This window comes from Sciurus vulgaris, assembly GCF_902686455.1.
Source record: "Sciurus vulgaris genome assembly, chromosome: X".
Lineage (NCBI taxonomy): Eukaryota > Metazoa > Chordata > Mammalia > Rodentia > Sciuridae > Sciurus > Sciurus vulgaris.
In genome coordinates this window covers 74,401,793-74,421,392 of record NC_136471.1, presented here as the reverse complement: position 1 = coordinate 74,421,392, position 19,600 = coordinate 74,401,793, and the positions used below count along the sequence as shown (strand labels likewise).

At 38.8% G+C, this 19,600-nt stretch overlaps 1 protein-coding gene across 1 annotated transcript; it reads right to left on the bottom strand.

Annotated features, from left to right (window-relative positions):
• Positions 1 to 4,460: 4,460 nt before the first annotated feature.
• LOC306650892 (coiled-coil domain-containing protein 43-like) lies at positions 4,461 to 6,737 on the bottom strand. The gene is made up of 2 exons (XM_079123310.1): positions 6,000 to 6,737; positions 4,461 to 5,364 (listed from the first exon to the last, which is right to left on the bottom strand). The coding sequence occupies exon 2, from the start codon at positions 5,317 to 5,319 to the stop codon at positions 4,654 to 4,656; it is 666 nt and encodes a 221-aa protein (XP_078979436.1). The 5' UTR covers positions 5,320 to 5,364; positions 6,000 to 6,737; the 3' UTR covers positions 4,461 to 4,653.
• Positions 6,738 to 19,600: the final 12,863 nt, after the last annotated feature.

Here is a 19,600-nt window from a genome sequence, read left to right as displayed (position 1 = left end):
GAGCTCTAAATCCAGGTTTGCTGAGTCCTCTGTTGGTGTGTTGTCACTGTTTTAGCACTAGAGGGCAATCCAAGCCCAGTTTTCCCCCAAATATGTAGTTGGTGTGTTCAGCATAAATTAAATGAGAACCCTACAAAGATAGTCTATCCCCACAAGCCTCTTCTTGAGGCTGAGGCAGGTCCAAATGCCTCATCCACCAACCCGTAGTCAAGCACATTCTGCATGGCTCTGGACTGTATACCATGGAGGAACAAGCCCCAGTCTCCTATGCCACACTGTGGTCACAAAAACTGCAAAGCTGTGCCACACCCTGAACTCACAGTCTTCCAAGACTAACACAGCACTGGGTAGGACCAAGCCCTGCACTGTCACTGGTTATCAACTGCCAAAGTGGACTTGTGGCCCTAGACTACTGCAAACAGCCACAGGTGATGCTAACTGAAATAGAGATCAAATAGATGGGTTGTGTGCTCTGCCGGACATCAGGGCTGTTTCAGAAGATCCATCTGTGGGGACTGCTCAAGGTGTAAGGGCCGTTAGGATCTCCCCAGTGCTAGCACTTGCCAGCTTGGCACTTTTAAGGCAAAGTCCTGTGCTTACCACCCTGTCCTACTCCAGTAGATGGAGTCTTGCTCCATGCCATGCTGCTCAATGTGAGGTAGTATTAGTGAAAGCGGTCTGCTGACCACTAAGGCTAGAATGGGTTGTGTCTGAGTCTCACAGCCATAAGAAACTATACAGTCTCAGTGATGCATTCAGGTTACCATGAGGCTTACAACACCCTCTTTTGATTATTATAAGCCCCCCTATTGACTCTTCTTTGAAAACTGAGAATTTAGGTTATTTCCCTCCTCAAAGTTTTATTTACTGTACTATTTTCAGTTCTTATATCTTGTTCTGTCTCATCTGTCCACTATGTATCATGCGAAGAATATGAAACTACCATCTCTCAATTTAAAAAGACTGAATCTCACCAAATTTTCATACTTCAGCTTAATAAAAAGCTAACAGTATCGTTTTTCTTCACTTTCCCCCCACTACTTATCTTCTGTCATCTATATCTTTATCTATACATTTTCAAAGTTCTATAATGTTACAGTCATAAGTAAATGTTATTTGCTGTGTATAGGATGAAAACTCTTTTATAAACACTATTACTTACATTATTATTAAAGAAAAACTGAAAGATAAATCTGAGGAAATATCCTGGGGTGGGGGATAGGGAGAGAGAGAGAGGGCACATGCATAGGGAAATTGTGACAATAAACATATGACAGATTGAGAAACAATACAAGATAGCCAATGGATACCTTGCAGGAAGAAAAAACAAGGCAAAGATAACCATCAGATAAATTATGTAAGGTTTCCCATTGCTGAAATAGCCCAAACTGAAATGACCCATTAAGTGGTACCTGGGATAAGTGTGAAAAGATCCTCAATATGGTGTATCACAATGAAATTTTGGAGCAAGCGTAAGTAGAAACTTGTAAAAATGTCCAAAGTTGGGGAGAGGGAAAAATGACCTGAAGGTTATGAAAACTAGACTGGCTTCATATCTGTCACTGTTAACACCAAGTACTAGGAGATAGGTATGTAGGAGAGATCCTGAGAAATAAAATTGCTTTGCATGAAGTATATGAAAATTTAAATTTTTTATAAATGCACTAAATTATTCTCCCAAAATACCAATTTACATTCCTAAAAACAGTGTGTGCAATAGTCAAACTGTGGAACTAGCTGAGGTGTCCATCAATGAATGAAAGGAAAAAGAAAATGTGTTATGTACACAAGGAAGTTGCATTGTCATAAAGAATATGGCATTTGCACAAAAAATGGGAGGAACTTGAGAAAATTATGTTAAGTAAAATAAGCCACACTTAGAAGGTCAAGGCACATGTTTCTTCTCTCATGTGGAAGAAAGAGGTAAACGGAAAAGGAAGATTTGTGTTGGGGAGGTGAAAATCAAAAGATCAGTATAGTAATAGAGAAAAGGGAGCAGGAGGAGGGAGGAGGGAAAGGGAAAATACTGGGGAATGAGATTGGCTAAATTACATTTGTATGTGTGCATGTATGAATACGTAACAACAAATCCCACCATTATATACAATGCATGTTATATAATGCTTCAATAAAAATATTGAAAAAATAAAATCATTTTAAAATGCTCATTTCCCTCCATTCTAACTCATACTGAATAGTTCATCATTAAAATTTTTTTAACTTCAACCCAACAGATGATTGTTTTGATTTGCATTTGGTTAATAGTGAAATTGAGAATTTCAAATATATTTTGAGTGCTATGTTCCTTTTCTATTTTCTAGAGAATTCATATAAGTTGAATTATTGCTTGAAATAATTGCTATTTTTCCCTTTGAGGCCCCTCACTAGAAAAGGCTTATGCTGCAGCCCCAAGGATATCAGGATTGGCTTTGTGACTACTGTGGCCTATAGAATCCAAGTGGAAGTGACATATGCCACTTAAAAGGTATAAGAAACCTTGTACAGTCAATCATGAGAACCAATCTTTCACTTTCAGATTACCCCACAACATATAGTGAATTTCAGAAGGTGAATGAACCTAGACATCCTGATTTCATCTAATTCTGGGTAAAAGGGCACGTGAAGGGAGCGAATGTTCCAGTCCTATCCCCACAAACCTGACTGAAACTCCCATATAAAATGATTATATAAACATATTAAATCAAGCACCAAAAGCTAGGTTATGCTCTAGGCCAGTGATTTTGACAATCTTTTTTTTTTTTTTTTTTTTTTTTGTGACTTAAAGTGTTTTTTTTTTTTTTTTTTAAATATGGTTGTTTTTGTAATGCCATGGTTACAGGACCTTATAAAGAAGTAACCATGTATTATCTCCAACCTCCTGCAAGAAGGTCAAAGATTTGTTAATCTCCTACTTAATGATATAAAACGAAGGTCATCAAACTATCTACTAAGGGCTAGAGAGTAAAAGGGAAAGACATTTTTAGTTTGTACCATAGCAAAAAAATGGCCAAATTTGCCCTGTAGTTGATAGTTTGCTGACTCCTAGTATAAAGTATCTACTTTGTCTTATCGGAGAAATTGCTCTCTTTAGGCTTCATGACAGTCTACTACTGCCTGAAGTCAAATAGAGAAGGGCCTTATTTATAATTGAATGTGGTTTCTGAAAAAGGTAGAAATGGAGAGTTCTTGTTCACTTTAGTTTCTCCCAGGCAGTTCATTCATTCATTCTTTCATTCATTCAATAGATTGGTTAAGCACCTACTATGTACACCCTTAAGTATCTTTGTGTTAGCAAGATTTCCAGTGTTTCTTCTTTAAAAGTGTATTTTTCCAGTTTCTCTAAACCAAGAATTACTAGATCTTAATATTCATGTTTTGGGGGGAAATCAGGAATAAAATTCCTACCAGCACTCAAAGAGAATCCATGATTATAAAAAAAAGTGAATCTAGCTTAACAATATATTGCACTTAACATCGACACATCCTTCTTAATGTCACAGCCTGGATGAGGAGAAATATATAACTATCTTTACTTTAAAAGATATTTTTCTAACCAAAGGCTGAATGTTTTCCCTGATAAGTGGAGAATGATATATAATGTGGGTGGGGGCTATGGGGAATGAGAGAAGAATGGAGGAACTTTGGATTATGTAGAAGGAAATGAGAGGGAGGGGGATACGAAAAATGGTGGAATGAGACAGATATCATTACCCTATGTACATGTATGATTACACAAATGGTATGAATCTACATCGTGTACAACCATGGGAACTAAATGATGTACCGCATTTGTGTACAGTGAATCAAAATGTAGTCTGCAAAAAATTAAAAAATAAATTATAAAAAAAGAGAAAAAAGATATTTTTCTCCCATAGGTTGAAACATTTTAAAAAAGATCTCAGATCCTGAACATACTCCAAATAATTTCATCCCACTTTCCTAGTTTGCTGACATGTAACATAAAATGTGGATCCAGACAGGGTTCTTCATTAGCCTTTTGTTTTTTGGGCAGCACTGGGGATTAATCCCAGTGGTGCTCTATCACTGAGCTAAGTCCCCAGGCCTTTTTATTTTTTTTACTTTGAGACTGGTCTATCTTGCCCAAGCTGACCTCAGACTTGTGATTCTCTTGCCTCAAACTTCCAGGAGCTAGGATTAGAGGTGTGTAGCACCCCATCTGGCTTCATTAGCCTTAAATATCAGCCACAAAACAATACTACACTTGGGAATAAATATTACCTCTGAAGCAATTTGTACTCCCACTTTTCAGAGGAATGGTCATGTTTCTTCTCCCAGATAAAAATTTTAACTGTTAGGTTTCTGAATTCTGCTGTTTATCCAAGTAAAATTATTCAAGGTGAGGAAAAACATTTTATAAAAATGGAGCCAAAAGGAGCACAAAACTTCTGTATTAAAATATTGCAGCTGTTACAGACATCAATTATAATAATCTGGTCACCCACACCACCAAAACATGGAACATTTTGCAATTGAAGTAATTGTGACTTCCTTTTGACCATGCAAACAAAAGGGAAAATGCCTTGGGAAATCATTATACAATGTTCTTACATTTCTCTTAAACACACAAAATGAACAACCAGTTTTCTCTTTGATCAAAGTCTTGAAGTGGGAGAAGAATTAAACAGGTCAGGGTTAGCGCTTTCGTGCCCCTCTCTGTGCCTTTTTCTTTTCCTTGCGTTCCTGCTTGGCTAGTTTGTTTCTCTCCTTCTGCAGCTTGTCCTGTTCCTTCTTCCTTTGGGACTCATCCTGAAGTGAATCTCGCTCTGATTTCCAAGCTTTGAAGACATCTTTTACATTGGTGTTTCGAAACAGAGATTTATCAGAACTAATGCTCATCATCATGGCACCTGAATCATACTTCTCATCTGCTTCATTCTCTTCCTCTGTTACACTAGCATACTGGGCCATCAGGGCAGCTTTTCTCCGTTTTTCCTCTTCTGACACTACCTTGGGCTTCACTACAATCTGTGCCTGCTTCTTAATGAGGATGGCAATGGCCTGTACCTCATCTTTTTTCACTTGGGTGACAACATTCTGAGTTTCAGACCATCGTTTCACAATCTCCTTGCAGATATCAAGAAGAGAATCTTCTTCCAGAAAAGCAGACAGGATACCCTGCAGAGCGTCCAGTTTCTCTTCTTCCTCCTCCTCCTGCAGGACACCAAGGATGTAGGCACCATAAATGGCTTGGTCCACTCCCAGCACCTCCAACCATCCATCCAGCCAGGATCCAAAACCTTTGCCCCCGCCATCACTTTCGCTGGAGGCTGCCACAGCCTCTTCGCAGGATGCTGCCATCTTGGAGTCAGGGTTGATAATGTCTTACTCTTCCAAGAAAATTACCTGTGGAAATTCAATACATGAAGTATCCAAAGAGGGATACTCTGGTTAAAATGAGTTTCCCTAACCACTTCCAGTGAACCCCTGGCACTCCATTAAGTACAATCTGAAAACTACTGTTTGGAAATCCACCCAAAGATCTTGATCCTGACATGTTTGCTTAGCATGTTATCATCCCATCCCTCCTGTCATAGGGTCTCTTGTTTTCTCTAGGGAGAACTTGCAGAACCTCAGAGATCTATCTCTCTCTCTAGCCAGTTAAATGGCTCAAGTTAACACCAGCCACGATCAATCAGTAGCTTATTAATGACGACTGAGGACAGTAAGACTTGTTCCCTTATAACCCTTAGTGAAAGACAGGCAAAAGGAGGAAATCAGTCTATATATAAAATTTTCCTTTCTTCTCCTTTCCTTTCTTTTACTCCTTTCTCCTCTATTCTTTCCTCTCTGGTCATGAAAGTTTCTTCAATATTTTTCTTTTGGTGGCAGTATTGCTCCACTGAAATAAGACCATTCTTTCCTCCCACCCTTGGCTTTTGAAAAACACCTACAATTTAAACAAGTTTATTTGATTTGAAAAAAACTGTCTTATATCAGGATCTGGGATTTGCATCTTAAGGAGATTTCCTGGAACCTACCCCTAATAATTCTCTGTCCAGGCTTTCTTGATTGTATAAGGAAAGGAAGGTCAGGCAGATCCCATGATCTCTATTTCTTCATTTTTTTTTCAATAACTTCTCCTAGGGTATAAAATATACCTGTTCATTATAGAAAATCTGGAAAATACAGAAAAGGTTAAAAAAGATGATACACATCATCCTGAACCCATAAACAACAGAGTTCTACTGTTGACAGTTTTTTAAAAAGAGCTTTACAAATAATTTGTTCTACTACTACTACTTTTAAAAGCATTTTAAAAATTTAATTCATTTTTATTATAAACAAATGGGATTTTAAAAGTCTAGAAGGACTACATTATTTCACATAAGAACCTGTCCACTATGCATACAGCACTGGTAAATAAAATTGCACAAGTAGCAAGGTTGTAATTTGAGGTATTTTCTAATATGACCATTTGGTCCTTAAACCTTTTCCTCCTTACTTCCTTCTACTTTCAATTCAGTGGACAAGTATAGGCATATGTAATGCTTGGAGATAATTATACAAATTCATATCCAAAATTCATTTACAGAGGACAAGCTTTCCTATGAATTTCAAAACAAAATGTACAAAATGTGCTAGATTTACTAATTACTTTGTCATACACTGGCAAACCTGTTTAACATCTAGAAAGAAGATGTTGCAAAATCAGGACTCATTTATCCAATACATACACAGCAAAAAAAATGCACAAAACACAGAAAAATGATGTCCAAGTATGAACATACTTACATTACCTTTTGCAATTGCTTCCCTCCCACATCCTCCACGTAGCTGAACAAGTACAGATGGTACTATCCTGCTCATAGAGGTGGTTTTACACTTTCATTGCCAAAAGACAATATTTCATATGAATTTTAGCAAAAAAGATATTTAAAAAGTGACATTTTAGTATCTGTATATTTAACATACATTGGACACTTCTAAACATCTAGACAGACTAGATGTTTCATGTAAGAACTCAATTTGTCTGTGTACAAAATAGTCTTGAAACTGCACACATGTAATAATAGTTCTAACTTGAAAATGTCTTCAAAATATAAGCATTCTGGACCCTTACCAACACAGTGGGCTATAAGTCTGCAATTTTCAGAAGACAATCTTTCCTAGGAATTTAACATAAAACATACAAAATTTGTTTACTAATTCTACTTTTATCATTCACTGGCAATCTCTTTAGCATTTAGAAAGACTAGATGTAGATTAGAACTCATTTGTTCTTTATATACATTATGTATACAGCAAAGTAAAACAAACATATAGACTAACAGTGGTTATTTTTTCCTCATTATAAGCATACCAGCATGGTGCTCTTTTACTACTACTTATTTATTTATTTATTTATTTTTTGCAGTACTGGGGATCGAACGCAAGCACTCTACCAGCTGAGCTATCTCCCCAGCCCTACTACTACTTCTTTTGATGTATATCGGGCACTTTAGAACAATCTAGAAAGACTATATATTTTAAAAAATATTTAACATCGTCAAGTATACATACAGTAATGAGGAACAAAATGCACACTCAAAACAATAGATATAATATGAAAAACTTTTTTAACATCTGACCAGCCTGGCACAGGATATTCTCTTCTTTCTCACAGTCTTCTGCTCCAAGTCCTCTTGCCCACTGAACAAATGTGGACAACTGTCGCTCCTAGAGGTGGTCTAACAACATTTCAGAGTCACTTCCAGAATACATTTCTGATTTTTTAAAACAAATGGGCATTTACAAGGCACGTTATTTTCTAACTATTTTATCATACTTTGTCAACATCTTTACATCTAGAATGTCCAGATGTGGCAGTTTCCTTTTAAAGGCTGGGGGAAAGCTGAGAGCGGTGTCTTCATCCTTTGTTAACCGGCCTTCTACGAACGGCCAGTTCATGTTCCCAATGGGCTGGGGGCCCTTCCAATTGGCCAAATGTGGCATGTTCCTCTGCCGTTTTTCTCTTGGGCAGGACTCAGACCAACGACCCAGTGTCCGCTCACCCTTCCACCCCATGGCTGCCATCCACCGTCCAGCCACGTGGACCACTAAGGGGCCCTGACGGCCGCTCACTGCCCCTCCCCCGCCCCGCCGCCGCGCCCTCTAACGGTTCCCTGGCGTCGCCGGTAATCGTTTCACCCGAAGAATGCCAACGATTCGCTGTGGACGGGTAAGCACCCCTCCTCGGCCTCTAACGGTTCCCCCATGGACCGCTAACCGCCCCCCGCGGGGCAGCTAACTGTTCTCCCTGTTGGTCACTAACGGTTCCCCAAGGACTGCTAAGTCCCCGCCACCCCGACCCCCGTCGGCCTCTAACTCCCCCTGTCGTCGACTGGGGCTCCACTCACCTTCCAGAAGAGTTAAGGCCTTTGCCTTGTCACGATGAGATGCGGTGTCCTTGAACCATCCAGAGCGGTCACCCACCGCCCTGATCTGTGCGGTCCCGCGTCTAAAGCCTCGCTGTGTTTTTGGGCATCCACCTGCCTTTTCAGGTCCTCAAAGCCCCTGGGAGCCTCCCGGCTTTCTGCCTGCTGCCATTCATCTCGCTTCGCTCTGCCTCGCTTCGCCACGCCTCGCCACGCCACGCCACGCACAACACGCTACGCTATCCCACGCCACGCACACCACGCTACGCCACGCCACGCCACGCCTCGCCACGCCACACCACGCCACACCCTGCCTCGCCATGTCATGCCACATCACGCCGTGCCACGCTATGCTACACTAAAGTTGCCACATTCTACATGGGGCCTTCTCCTGGGCAGGACAGTGCTGGACCAAGAGACCCAGCAGCCCACGGTATCCAGGCTCAGTCAGGCCATCGAGATGGGGCGAGGAGAGAAACTGGCCCATCAGTCCTTCGCCCCTGGGCCCTGCAGTGCGCAGCCGCAGTGGGGGCCCCAGCTGTTTGCAAGGTATAGGCCAAGACCGGTCCCTGTGGTCTCTCCAGCTCACCAGTCGGCCTGGGGCCGGAGAGACCCAGAGGGCCCCGGGGGAGTAGGCCGCACCCCATTTCTCACCACGTTCCTACTGTTGACTGTTCCAAGCAAGTCTCTCCAGTGTTTTCTTTGTACATGTTTTGATATCATTGAGATCATATGATACATATAATGTACTGTGTACTGTTCTTTTTAATGACATATATGTCGTAAGCACCTTTACATATTCTTTAAAATCTTTTTAAAAGGCTTTATAAGATTTAAAATATTTTGATCATTTTAATGTCTGTGGAATAATCTACCATATGGAGGTATTATAAGTTGTGATTTCCTTTGAAATGAGACATTAACATTGCTTTCAAAATACTGTTATTTTATTTTATTTTTTTGCTGTGCTGGGGATGGAACCCAGGGCCTCACTCATGCTAGGCAAGTACTCTACCATTGAGCCACACCCCCAGTCCCCCAAATACTGTTATTTTAAATAATATTTCTATTAACTGAGTAAACCAGGTGTTCCCTTGCCTGAATGTACTTCTGAGGAAATAAAAACCAGGTGACATTTAGCATGTACCTTATTGAAGAATACTAAACTTCATGTGATTTTCTCATACTACTCCCAAAACTCACCAATTTAAGGAAGAGAGAAATTTATTTAGAACTTTGCAGAAATTGAAAGAACTTTTCAAAATCTCTAATTATGACCTACTCTGAATCATTCTAGTAAAAACTACTAAATCAAACTACTAAATCATTGGAAATGATCTTTGGTGCTGTGATTGGATCATGCTTGCCCAGGAGGGCTACAATCCATGGAACTGGCACTCTTGCACATGTTTTCAAAAGAAGTCATTGCTCTTTATCACTGTGACCAGGCATTTCTGTAGATCAAAGACAACTTTAATAAATAAAATAGTGGTTGGGTGTCTGGCACCTGGAGTAGACACAGCTAATCAGAAAATCCAGTCCACTCTTGGTTAGCTGGGAGGGGCAGTTATTTGTGAAAGTCTTCCTGATTTAATACAAAACATTATTCAAATTACCAAGAATTCTGCCTCCAATTCCATAATTTACAAGGATTCATCTAGTCTTCCATCACTCTTCTATGCCTGATTCACAAATTTTTTTTATTGTAAACAAATGGGACACATGTTGTTTCTCTGGTTGTACATGAAGTAAAGGCGTACCATTTGTGTAATCATACATCTGTTATTTTTTTCCTTCCCCCCAACCCCTCTTTTCCCTCTATACAGTCCCTCCTTCCTCCATTCTTGCCTCCCTCCCAACCCCCATTATGTGTCATCATCTGCTTATCAGCGAGATCATTTGTCCTTTGGTTTTTTGAGATTGGCTTATCTCACTTAGCATGATATTCTCCAATTTCATCCATTTGCCTGCAAATGCCATAATTTTATTCTTCTTTATGGCTGAGTAATATTCCATTGTGTGTGTGTGTATATATATATATATATATGTATATATATATATATATATATATATACATACACATATACCACAGTTTCTTTATCCATTCATCAGTTGAAGGACATCTAGATTGGTCACAAATTTACTCTCATGACATCATACTCAGACAGCCATCCCAGACAGAGATGGAAGAAGAACAGGTAGTAGAGGAAGTACAGGATTCCACTAGTACCATAGTCAATTGTAATTAATGGTACAATAGAAAGAGTACAACTCAGATGAGTAGCAAGAGTACAACTCAGATGAGTAGCCATATGACCTCAAGTATCATTTAAATAATGACCCAGAATGCATCAGGGCATTCCAACATGCACATCACTTTAGTTCCTGGTTTACTTTTCAGTTCCAGCTATCTCTAACACGTTCTTCCTATGTTTTTACTGGATACAGAACCTACCACTCACAGATCATAGCCCATATACATTAAACACTACCACTACTAAATACATTTTGGGAAGATTTCTTTTTCATAGCAGATCTGGATGAAAAGTAGGACATTAATTTATCCAACTCCTTTCTTCTTTACTATCCCTTCAAGTAAATACTGATCCTTTATATTTTAAGGATACTGACCATTGGAAAATGGATGAAAGAAACAAAAATAAGAACATTGACAAAAATTGAAGATTCTTACAAAATTACAAAAATTGTGGTGTGAGCTTTCTAAGTGCATAAATAGTATTATGGCAGCAAGAATCTTGTTGATGTCTATCTTAAACTGTACTTTAACAGCCTCAAGGGTTGCCTTCTATACTTAGTACAAGGCTGAGATCTCCCTTCATCGTTATCCTGGTACTACACTACAGTTTGTGTCTATAATGTCCCCCAAAGACCCATGTGTTAAAGTCTTGATCCTTATTTTGGTGCTATTGAATGGAAGTGGAATCCCTGAAGAGGCAGTTCTTAAGTCATTGGAGAAATGCCCTTGAAGGGAATTGTGGAACCTGGGCCCCTCCCCTTCCTCTCTTGGTTTCCCAGCTGTCATGAGCTTCCCCTGCCATGTGCTCCTGCCATGATTATTGCCTCACCCCAGACTCAAAAGCAATGTGGCCAAACAACTGTGGTCTGAAACCTTCAAACTGTGAGCCAAAATAACCTTTTTTCTTATGAAGTTTATTTGCTTCAGGTACATTTAATTGCTGCACAGGGAGTAGTGCATGGTAGGTAAATCTTTCTGAAATTCCAGGCATTGATTTGCTAGGGCTGCTATAATAAAATACCCACAAACCGAATGGCTTAAACAACAGAAATTTATTGTCTTACAGTTCTGGAGGCTATAAATTCAGGGTGTCAACAGCTTTGGTTCTTTCTGAGGGTTGTAAGGGAGAAACTGGTCCAATAGCTCTTTCCTAGCTTCTGATAGGATGCTAGCAATCTTTGGCATTCCTTGGCTTATAGATGTATCAGTCCTATCTTTGTCCTTATGTTCGCATGATGTTTGTCCTGTGTGTGTCTCTAGGTCCAGACTTCTTTTTTATAAGAATGCCAGTCATATTGGATTAAGGGCTCACCCTATCTCAATATGGCTTCATCTTAACTACGTCACAAACCCCATTTCTAAATAAGGGACTGGGATTTAGCACTTTGACATATAAATTTGAGAAGGTCACAATTCAATTCATAAAATTTCATATATATATATGAAAATGTTTTCATTCTACCCTAAAATTTGACTGGTTATGAAAGGCAAGTATGGAAATAATCTTTCTTCAGAAATTTGAAAATATTCTATTGTTTTCTACCTTTTAAAGTTGCCTGTTGAGAAATCTAAAGTCATTGTAATTCTTAATCTTTTACATGTGACCTGTTTATATCTTTCTAGATACCTTTGCTTTGCCCCCAAGCATTCTGAACTCTTACACTGATCTTATTTGGTATGGGTCTATTTTCACACATTGTTGTTAAGTACTCTGTAGTCCCTTTAGTTCTGGAAATCCATGTCTTTAAGTCCTGGGACATTTTATTGAATTTTTGGATGAGATACTGATTTCCTTGTTTCCATTTTCACTGCTTTTTCTTTTTCTGTAATTTATGTTATATTTATATTAGATCATCTTGGACTGGTCTAATTTTCTTATCTTTTAAAATCCAGTTTTAATTTCTCTGTTATTTTATTCTATTCTCTGGGAGATTTATTTGACCATATTCAAAAATATCTGCTAAGTTTCTCATTTTAAAATCAAAGGCCTAGAAATTAGATCAGAAAATATACAACTCCTAGAAGAAAATGTAGGCTCAACACTTCAACATCTAGGCACAGGTAACAACTTTCTCAATAGGACCCCTAAAGCTCAGGAAACAATGCCAAGAGTTAATAAATGGAATGACATCATATTAAAAAGCTTCTGCACAGCAAAGGAAACAATGAAGAATGTGATGAGAGAACCTATAAAATGAAGAAAATCTTTACTAGCTACTCTTCTGACAGGGAATTAATATCTAGAATATATGAAGAATTCAAAAATTTAATCCCCCCCAAATTCCCAAATAACCCAATTAATAAATGGACAAATGAACTAAACAGGCAGTTCTCAAAAGAAGAAATACAAATGGTCAAGAAATACATGAAAAATTTTCAACATCATTAGCATTTAGAGAAATGCAAATCAAAACCACACTGAAATTTCATCTCTCTCCAGTCAAAATGGCAGCTATCAAGAATGCAAACAATAAATGCTGGGAAGGACATGGAGAAAAAGAAACAAGTTTACACTGTTGTTGGGATTGTAAATTAGTACAACCACTATGAAAATCAATATGGAGATTACTCAAAAGACTAAACATGGAACCAACATGTGACCCAGCTATACTTCTTCTCAATATTTATCCTAAAGAAAGTCGTTATACTACAGCAGTACATGCATACCTATGTTAATAGCAGTACAATTCACAATAGCTAAACTATGTGTTCGTCAATGGATGAATGAATAAAGAAAATGTGGTTTATGTACACAATGGATTTTTACTCAGCTATAAAAAATGAAATTGTGTCATTTACAGAAAACTGGATGGAACTTAAGAACATTATGTTATGTGAAATAAGCCAAACTCAGAAGGTCAAGGGACATATGGTTTCTCTCATATGTAAAAGCTAGAGAAGAAAAAGGAAAAGAAAGGTGGGGTGATCTCATGAAAATCAAAGGAAGATCAGTAGAGTAGAAGAAAGACGGGGGTGGGGCAGGGAGGAGGGGAAGAAAAATGGAAAAAACTGTAGAATGATATTGGCCAAATTTTAGTATTATATTGTGCACATGTATGGATATGTAACAATGAATCCCACCATTATGTACAACTATAATGCACCAATAAAGTATGGAAGAAAAGGTTCTCATTTTTGTTACAATGTTTTTAAGTTACAAGAGAGTTTTGGTTGTTCTCTGGATGTTCCATTTGTATAACATCTTGTTCTTATTTGTTTATGTCTCTCCCTACATAATCTCTTTTTGCTCTAAATTGCCTTTTCTGTTTGTTAGTCTCCCCAGTTGTCTCATAATTCTTAGATGACTGCTCTTACCTTTAAGCTGATTGTAATCTTTACATTTACATTAAGGATTTGCTGACTGTGAGCTACATTTTAAGCTCATATCACTGCACTAACTGCCAATATAATTGCACCTTTCCTTTAAAACTGTCTATAGTGCCCCCAGAATACATTCCCATTCCTCCCCAACCTAAAGGCACAGGTCTCTCTACCAGGTTTCTTGGAGACCGTGGAAGAGGGCTTGGGGAAGCTAGTCTGAGTTTGGAATAATAGCCCAGTCCACATCTATGCTTGGTATCCTTCCACCAAGATAGCTTTCATTTTAACATATCCAGAAAATAAATGCTCGAATTTCTGCTAGAGTGGAGAAGTAGAACTGTCTAACAGCATGGAGCTGCAAGGAGGTAGGATGGGATAGAGAATCTAACACTCAAACCTGCTTGTTAAACAGCTTTCAAACAATAATCCTCATTTTAGTTTCTTTTATGGTAAACATTAGGGCCATAATTCAGTTTTCCTCATTCTAAACTTATGGTAGGATTTCACTTTCCCATCCTGTTTGGAGGTTAAGCATTGTCATATGGCTTGTTTTTGCTGTGAAATATGAGCAGATAACATGTCATTTCTGGGTAGAAGGTTTAAAAGTATGTGATTTGCTAAACTACATTTTCCCTGCTATTAGAAATCATAGAAGTATGTTTCAAGATGGATCCCCCATAAACCTGGGCACCTACATAATTACATTAAATACTAGTATAGACAATACATTTTTTTTTGTTTTAAACCTATAAGATTTTGGCTTGTTTGTTATTACAGTATAACCTAGCCTTCACAACAAATTCCCCTTCATCCTTACTCCCAATTTAACTATTGCCACCATTCCTGAACCTTGGCGGGATAATTCAGCATAAAACCTGTTTGTTGTTATTTCACCTGAATTTCCAATAGCCTTATATTAATATAGCTTTATATTAATCTTTGTAGGTATGTTAAGTTGGTTGCTAATCCAGCTTTATTCTGGCTCCTAAAATTTAGTTGCTTCTATCTCCTCTTCTATTTCCACTGTTTTTAATTTTTTTTTAGTTGTAGATGAACACAGTACCTTTATTTTATTTATTTATTTTTATGTGGTTCTAAGGATTAAACCCATTGCCTCATGTGTGCTAGGTAAGTGCTCTACCGCTGAGCTATAATCCCAGCCCAAATTCCCACCCTCTTTATGGATTTAAGCCTTACAGAAATATCCCTTTGCATTAGTTTAAATGAGGTTTCAAGAGATAATAAAATTAGATGTATGTTTAACCTACCATCTTTACTCAGAAGTTTCCTCTCACCTACTTTTCACATGTATTTCTTCCTTCCCAACCCAAATACCTCCTGTCCCAGAAGAAATTAAAACACTCAGAAGATGAAGGAAAATTGAGGGACATGTTGTTCTTTGGACCCATGCCATGAGATCTTTTGGGTTCGTGCCATCCATCACAGCTTGAGAATTGGGGACAGCCATCCAGGATTGCCAGAGGCCGTGTCAAGGGAATGGTATTCTGGTAAAGCTGTGTTTATACCATCAGGGCTCTAGGGCCTAAATGTACTCATTATAGTCTAGTGTCTAGTTGAACTTTCCCCAGAAATACTTACCTTATGTGTTAGTCAGCTTTTTGTCACTGTGGCTGTGACCAAAAGGCCTGACAAGAACAACTCAGAGGAGGAAAAGTTTATTTTGCATCACAAGTTCAGTAGTTCAATACATGGCTGGCTAAGTCCATTGCTCTGGGCCCAAGTTGAGGCAGAACATCATGGTGGAGGGAAGATGCCCAGTTCATCACAGCCATAAAGGAGAGAGAGAGAGAGAGAGAGAGAGAGAGAGAGGGAAAGAGGGAGAGAGAGAGAGAGAGAGAGAGAGAGAGAGAGAGAGAGAGAGAAAGAGAGGGAGAGAGAGAGAGAGAGAGAGAGAGAGAGAGAAAATATATGAATATATCAAGAGGAACAATATATAATCTCCAAGGGCACATCTCCAGTGATCTAACTTCCTCCCGTCATGCCCCACCTGTCTATAGTTACCACCCAATTAGTGTATTCAAACTAGGATGGACTGATTGGATCATAGCTCTCCTAATGTAATCATTCCACCTCTGAATATTCCTGTATTAACACAGGAGCTATTGGAAAATACATTATATCTGAACCATAACACCTTAGACCATGGACTTGGTATCATCTTGCAGACCATAAAACCAATGAAGTACCATGTGTCACATTGAGTTTTTCATTTTCTTTTTTTACTCACGGCCTTGTGCTTGGGGGCAAGCACTCTACCAGCTGAGCTATCTCCCCAGCCCGTGAGTTTTTCATTTTCTGAAGGAAGCATTTTTGCCACAGGTTTATGTTTCCCTGGGATTCCTTAGGTCCTTAATTAATGTGCTCTGAGATTCTAACTGTTTTCTGGCTTTTTGGGAAGCTAGGCAGTAAGCATGCAAAATATGGGGAAGGTGCCAGAGAAATACTTAGCTTTGGATATCTCTTTCCACTTGCTGACCTGATCTGAAAGACAAGAGTTATAAAACAGTCATCTGAGGCTGACCCCTCTGAGGCCCTAAGGAGCTCTGACCTGGGCTTCAGGGAATCTGTGTCCTAGACTATGCTCAGGTATTAACTCTATGATTTGGGCAGAAAACTTCAACTCCCTGAGCCTCTCAGCTTCCTAAAAAGCCTTCCAGATCAAACATGCTGTAATTCATGTAAGTTTAATAGTACTGGAATTATCCTTCCCAGATGATAGTGGTTCAAGCAGAGAAATTAACAGTATAGGTAAAGTGTGACATTCTTGGGAGAAATAAAATTTTTTATAATTAAATGAACATCTCATTAGTTGCCTGTTTGAGTCAGCCTTGTGATGTAACTGTGTGGATAAGAATTAGGAAATCAGAAAGAAGGTGGTGAGAGGCCCACTTTGCTTCTAACCTGTCATGCAAAGCAAGAATGTAGTGCTTAGAGTTCAGCATCACATTTTAGGGGGATAAAAAGAGAGTCTGGAAAGATTTCAGGTCTGTGAGCAGGATGATGAAGGAACTCTCAATTATGCCACCTGAGGAAGGGCAAAAGGGACTGGAGATGAGTAACCAAGAAAATATCTCAATGAAGGTTTCTGTCCATGTTTTTAGTTGTCTGAAGGGCTTTTTTTTTTTTTTTTTTTTTTTTTTTTTTGTGGTGCTGGGGATCAAACCCAGGGCCTTGTGCTTGCAAGGCAAGCACTCTACCAACTGAGCTATCTCCCCGGCACTTGAAGGGCTCTTGTGGGAAAGAAGCATGACTTCAAATGTAAATGAACAGGTATACTGGAGCACATACAATAGAGAGACAGAGTTCAAGTTAATAGGAAAATCCTGCTACATTTTAGAGGCATAGGATACCTCAAGAGTAGTGGGTTCCAGGCTTGGGTTATAACTTGGGTGGTAGAGTGCTTGCCTTGCAAGCACTAAGGCCCTGGGTTCAATCCCTAGCACCACAAAAGAGTAGTGGGTTCTCTGTGTTGAAATTTTATGGGGAAGAGGCCAAAATTACTAGTTGAGAGAAATAACTTATGAGGGACAGGTATCAGGAGAGGAGTTGGTCAAATTATCTTTACGTCTCTTTTAGATCCATATTAGTAGTCAAATTAGTGGAAAGATAATTTTATTCATGAGGTCTGAAATTCCAAGTAGGGGGGCATACCACCATTTATAAGACTGGTTCTGTCCACTGGTTACTGATTACCACATTTGAAGATCTCAGATCTTTTGTCATTATTTCTCAAAATTCAGAACTTTGGATTTGGGGCATAGCTCATTGGTAGAGAACTTGTCTAGCATGTGCAAGTTTCTGGGTTCAATCCCCAACACTACAAACAAAACAAACAAAAAAAATCTTTTTCAGTTTGTACATTCTTATCTGTTTCTTCAAAGTGTAAATTGAATATTTACCTTATCACAAAGTCGTTGAGTTTCACATATGAAAGTGAGTATAAAGCTGTTTGGAAGGGTCACAAAAATACAGGATTATGATTGCTGGTGTTATCACATTCATTGACCTGTGTACAATTTGATCTTTAATAAATTTAAGGAAGGACACCTTCCCTAAGGGGGCAGTTGGTTTGCTAATTGAGTCCCTCTGTGGCTCTGACTAATGATTGCTAAACTTATAATCACCTCTAAAAACATCTACTCTTCCCACTGGAGCCATACAAAGATAAAATGGAAAGAGGTGGTTGAAAGATGAGTAGTTGGGGGTAAGAGGGTGCCAAGTAGAAAAGCAGCAGCTATATAATAGATTGGAGGAGGAGGATTGGGTAAAGCAGAACCAGGAAAAGACAATAAAAAAGCCCAGGTGAGACAGTATCTTATGCAGATGTTCCCAAGGCTTTTTAAAAGAAAAAAAAAAAAAAAACAACGATTGAAATAGGTATTCTTTCATATAAGTCTTTAGGTGGTACCACCTTGGGGTAAAGAGCCCTGTCCTAAGCCCAGGGGATCTGAAGGAATACAAAAGTCTCTACTTTCTTTGGCACAGGTATGATGGGTGGGGAGCATTGTCTCCACAAATGGGTTGGCTGAAGAACCAGTATGATGGGAAAGGGAATTGGATCCCTGGAATGAACTCTGGGGCTGGCAAGAACAGATGATATTCTTCTCTATACTCCCAGCTGTTTCTAGGAAACAAGCATTGTTTACCTTTTGGAGAGCAGAAGAAAAAAATGACATTTCTTTCACTGGGGAGAAAAAAAGATGTATCTGTCTGATTGTCTCTGGGCTTGGACTTGTTTATTTATCAGCTGCTAGGAATCAACTGTTTTCTGAAGCCAAGTCTCAGGTCACAGGGCCTATGTAATGAGAGCATGTATCATTAATGCTCAGTGGATATCAGCACCTCTATGCCTAGAGACACCTCAATATCCTTAGTTAAAACCCTTCTTAATTACTCTTCTCTCTGCTTTTTCTTCTTGCTTTCTGCTTCACTTTACTTCTTCTCATTTACCCTCCTCTTCATTCTCTTTTATTTTCTTCCTTATCCTCTCTTTCCTGATTCTCTCTTATTATCCTTGTCCTTCATTCCTTCTTTTTTTCCTTTCTCCTTCATATCTGTGGGTTTCTTTTGCTTCTTATCACCCCCAGTTGGCTCAGACACCAGGCAGATGTGCATTCAGGAGACTTTTCCATTCCCAGCTTAGGAAAGAGGCAGATGCAAAGCCATTATTAGCTCATCTCTTTAGTCTTTCAGCCAGGGAAAATTTACTCCCCAAATGGATTCTACTTTATCCTACTTCAATTCAATGTGAAACGACCCACGCCAAGGGACTTCCACAATTTTCCCTTGGGAAATCTCTTTCCGTAGTTTAATACAACTTCTTATTTTTCCTATTCCTTGGTCTAATATTTCCTTTTCTTCATATCAACTCATTGCTCTTGGTTAGATTATCTGGGACTACCCTAAAACTTGCTGCTCCTTCTTTAGAGTTTACTGTTTTCTAGAGCTCAAACGTACTTATCACACTCTCATAGAGCAATAATATTAGCCCCTAAAAAGTTCTCCTTCATGGCCACTACTTCATGAAGTAGTTATTATTTTTGCCATTTGTAAAATATGGAATCCGAAACGTGAAGGGTTTAAGAAACTTGCACAAAACCTCAGGGTGAAAAAGTAGTAGGCCTGA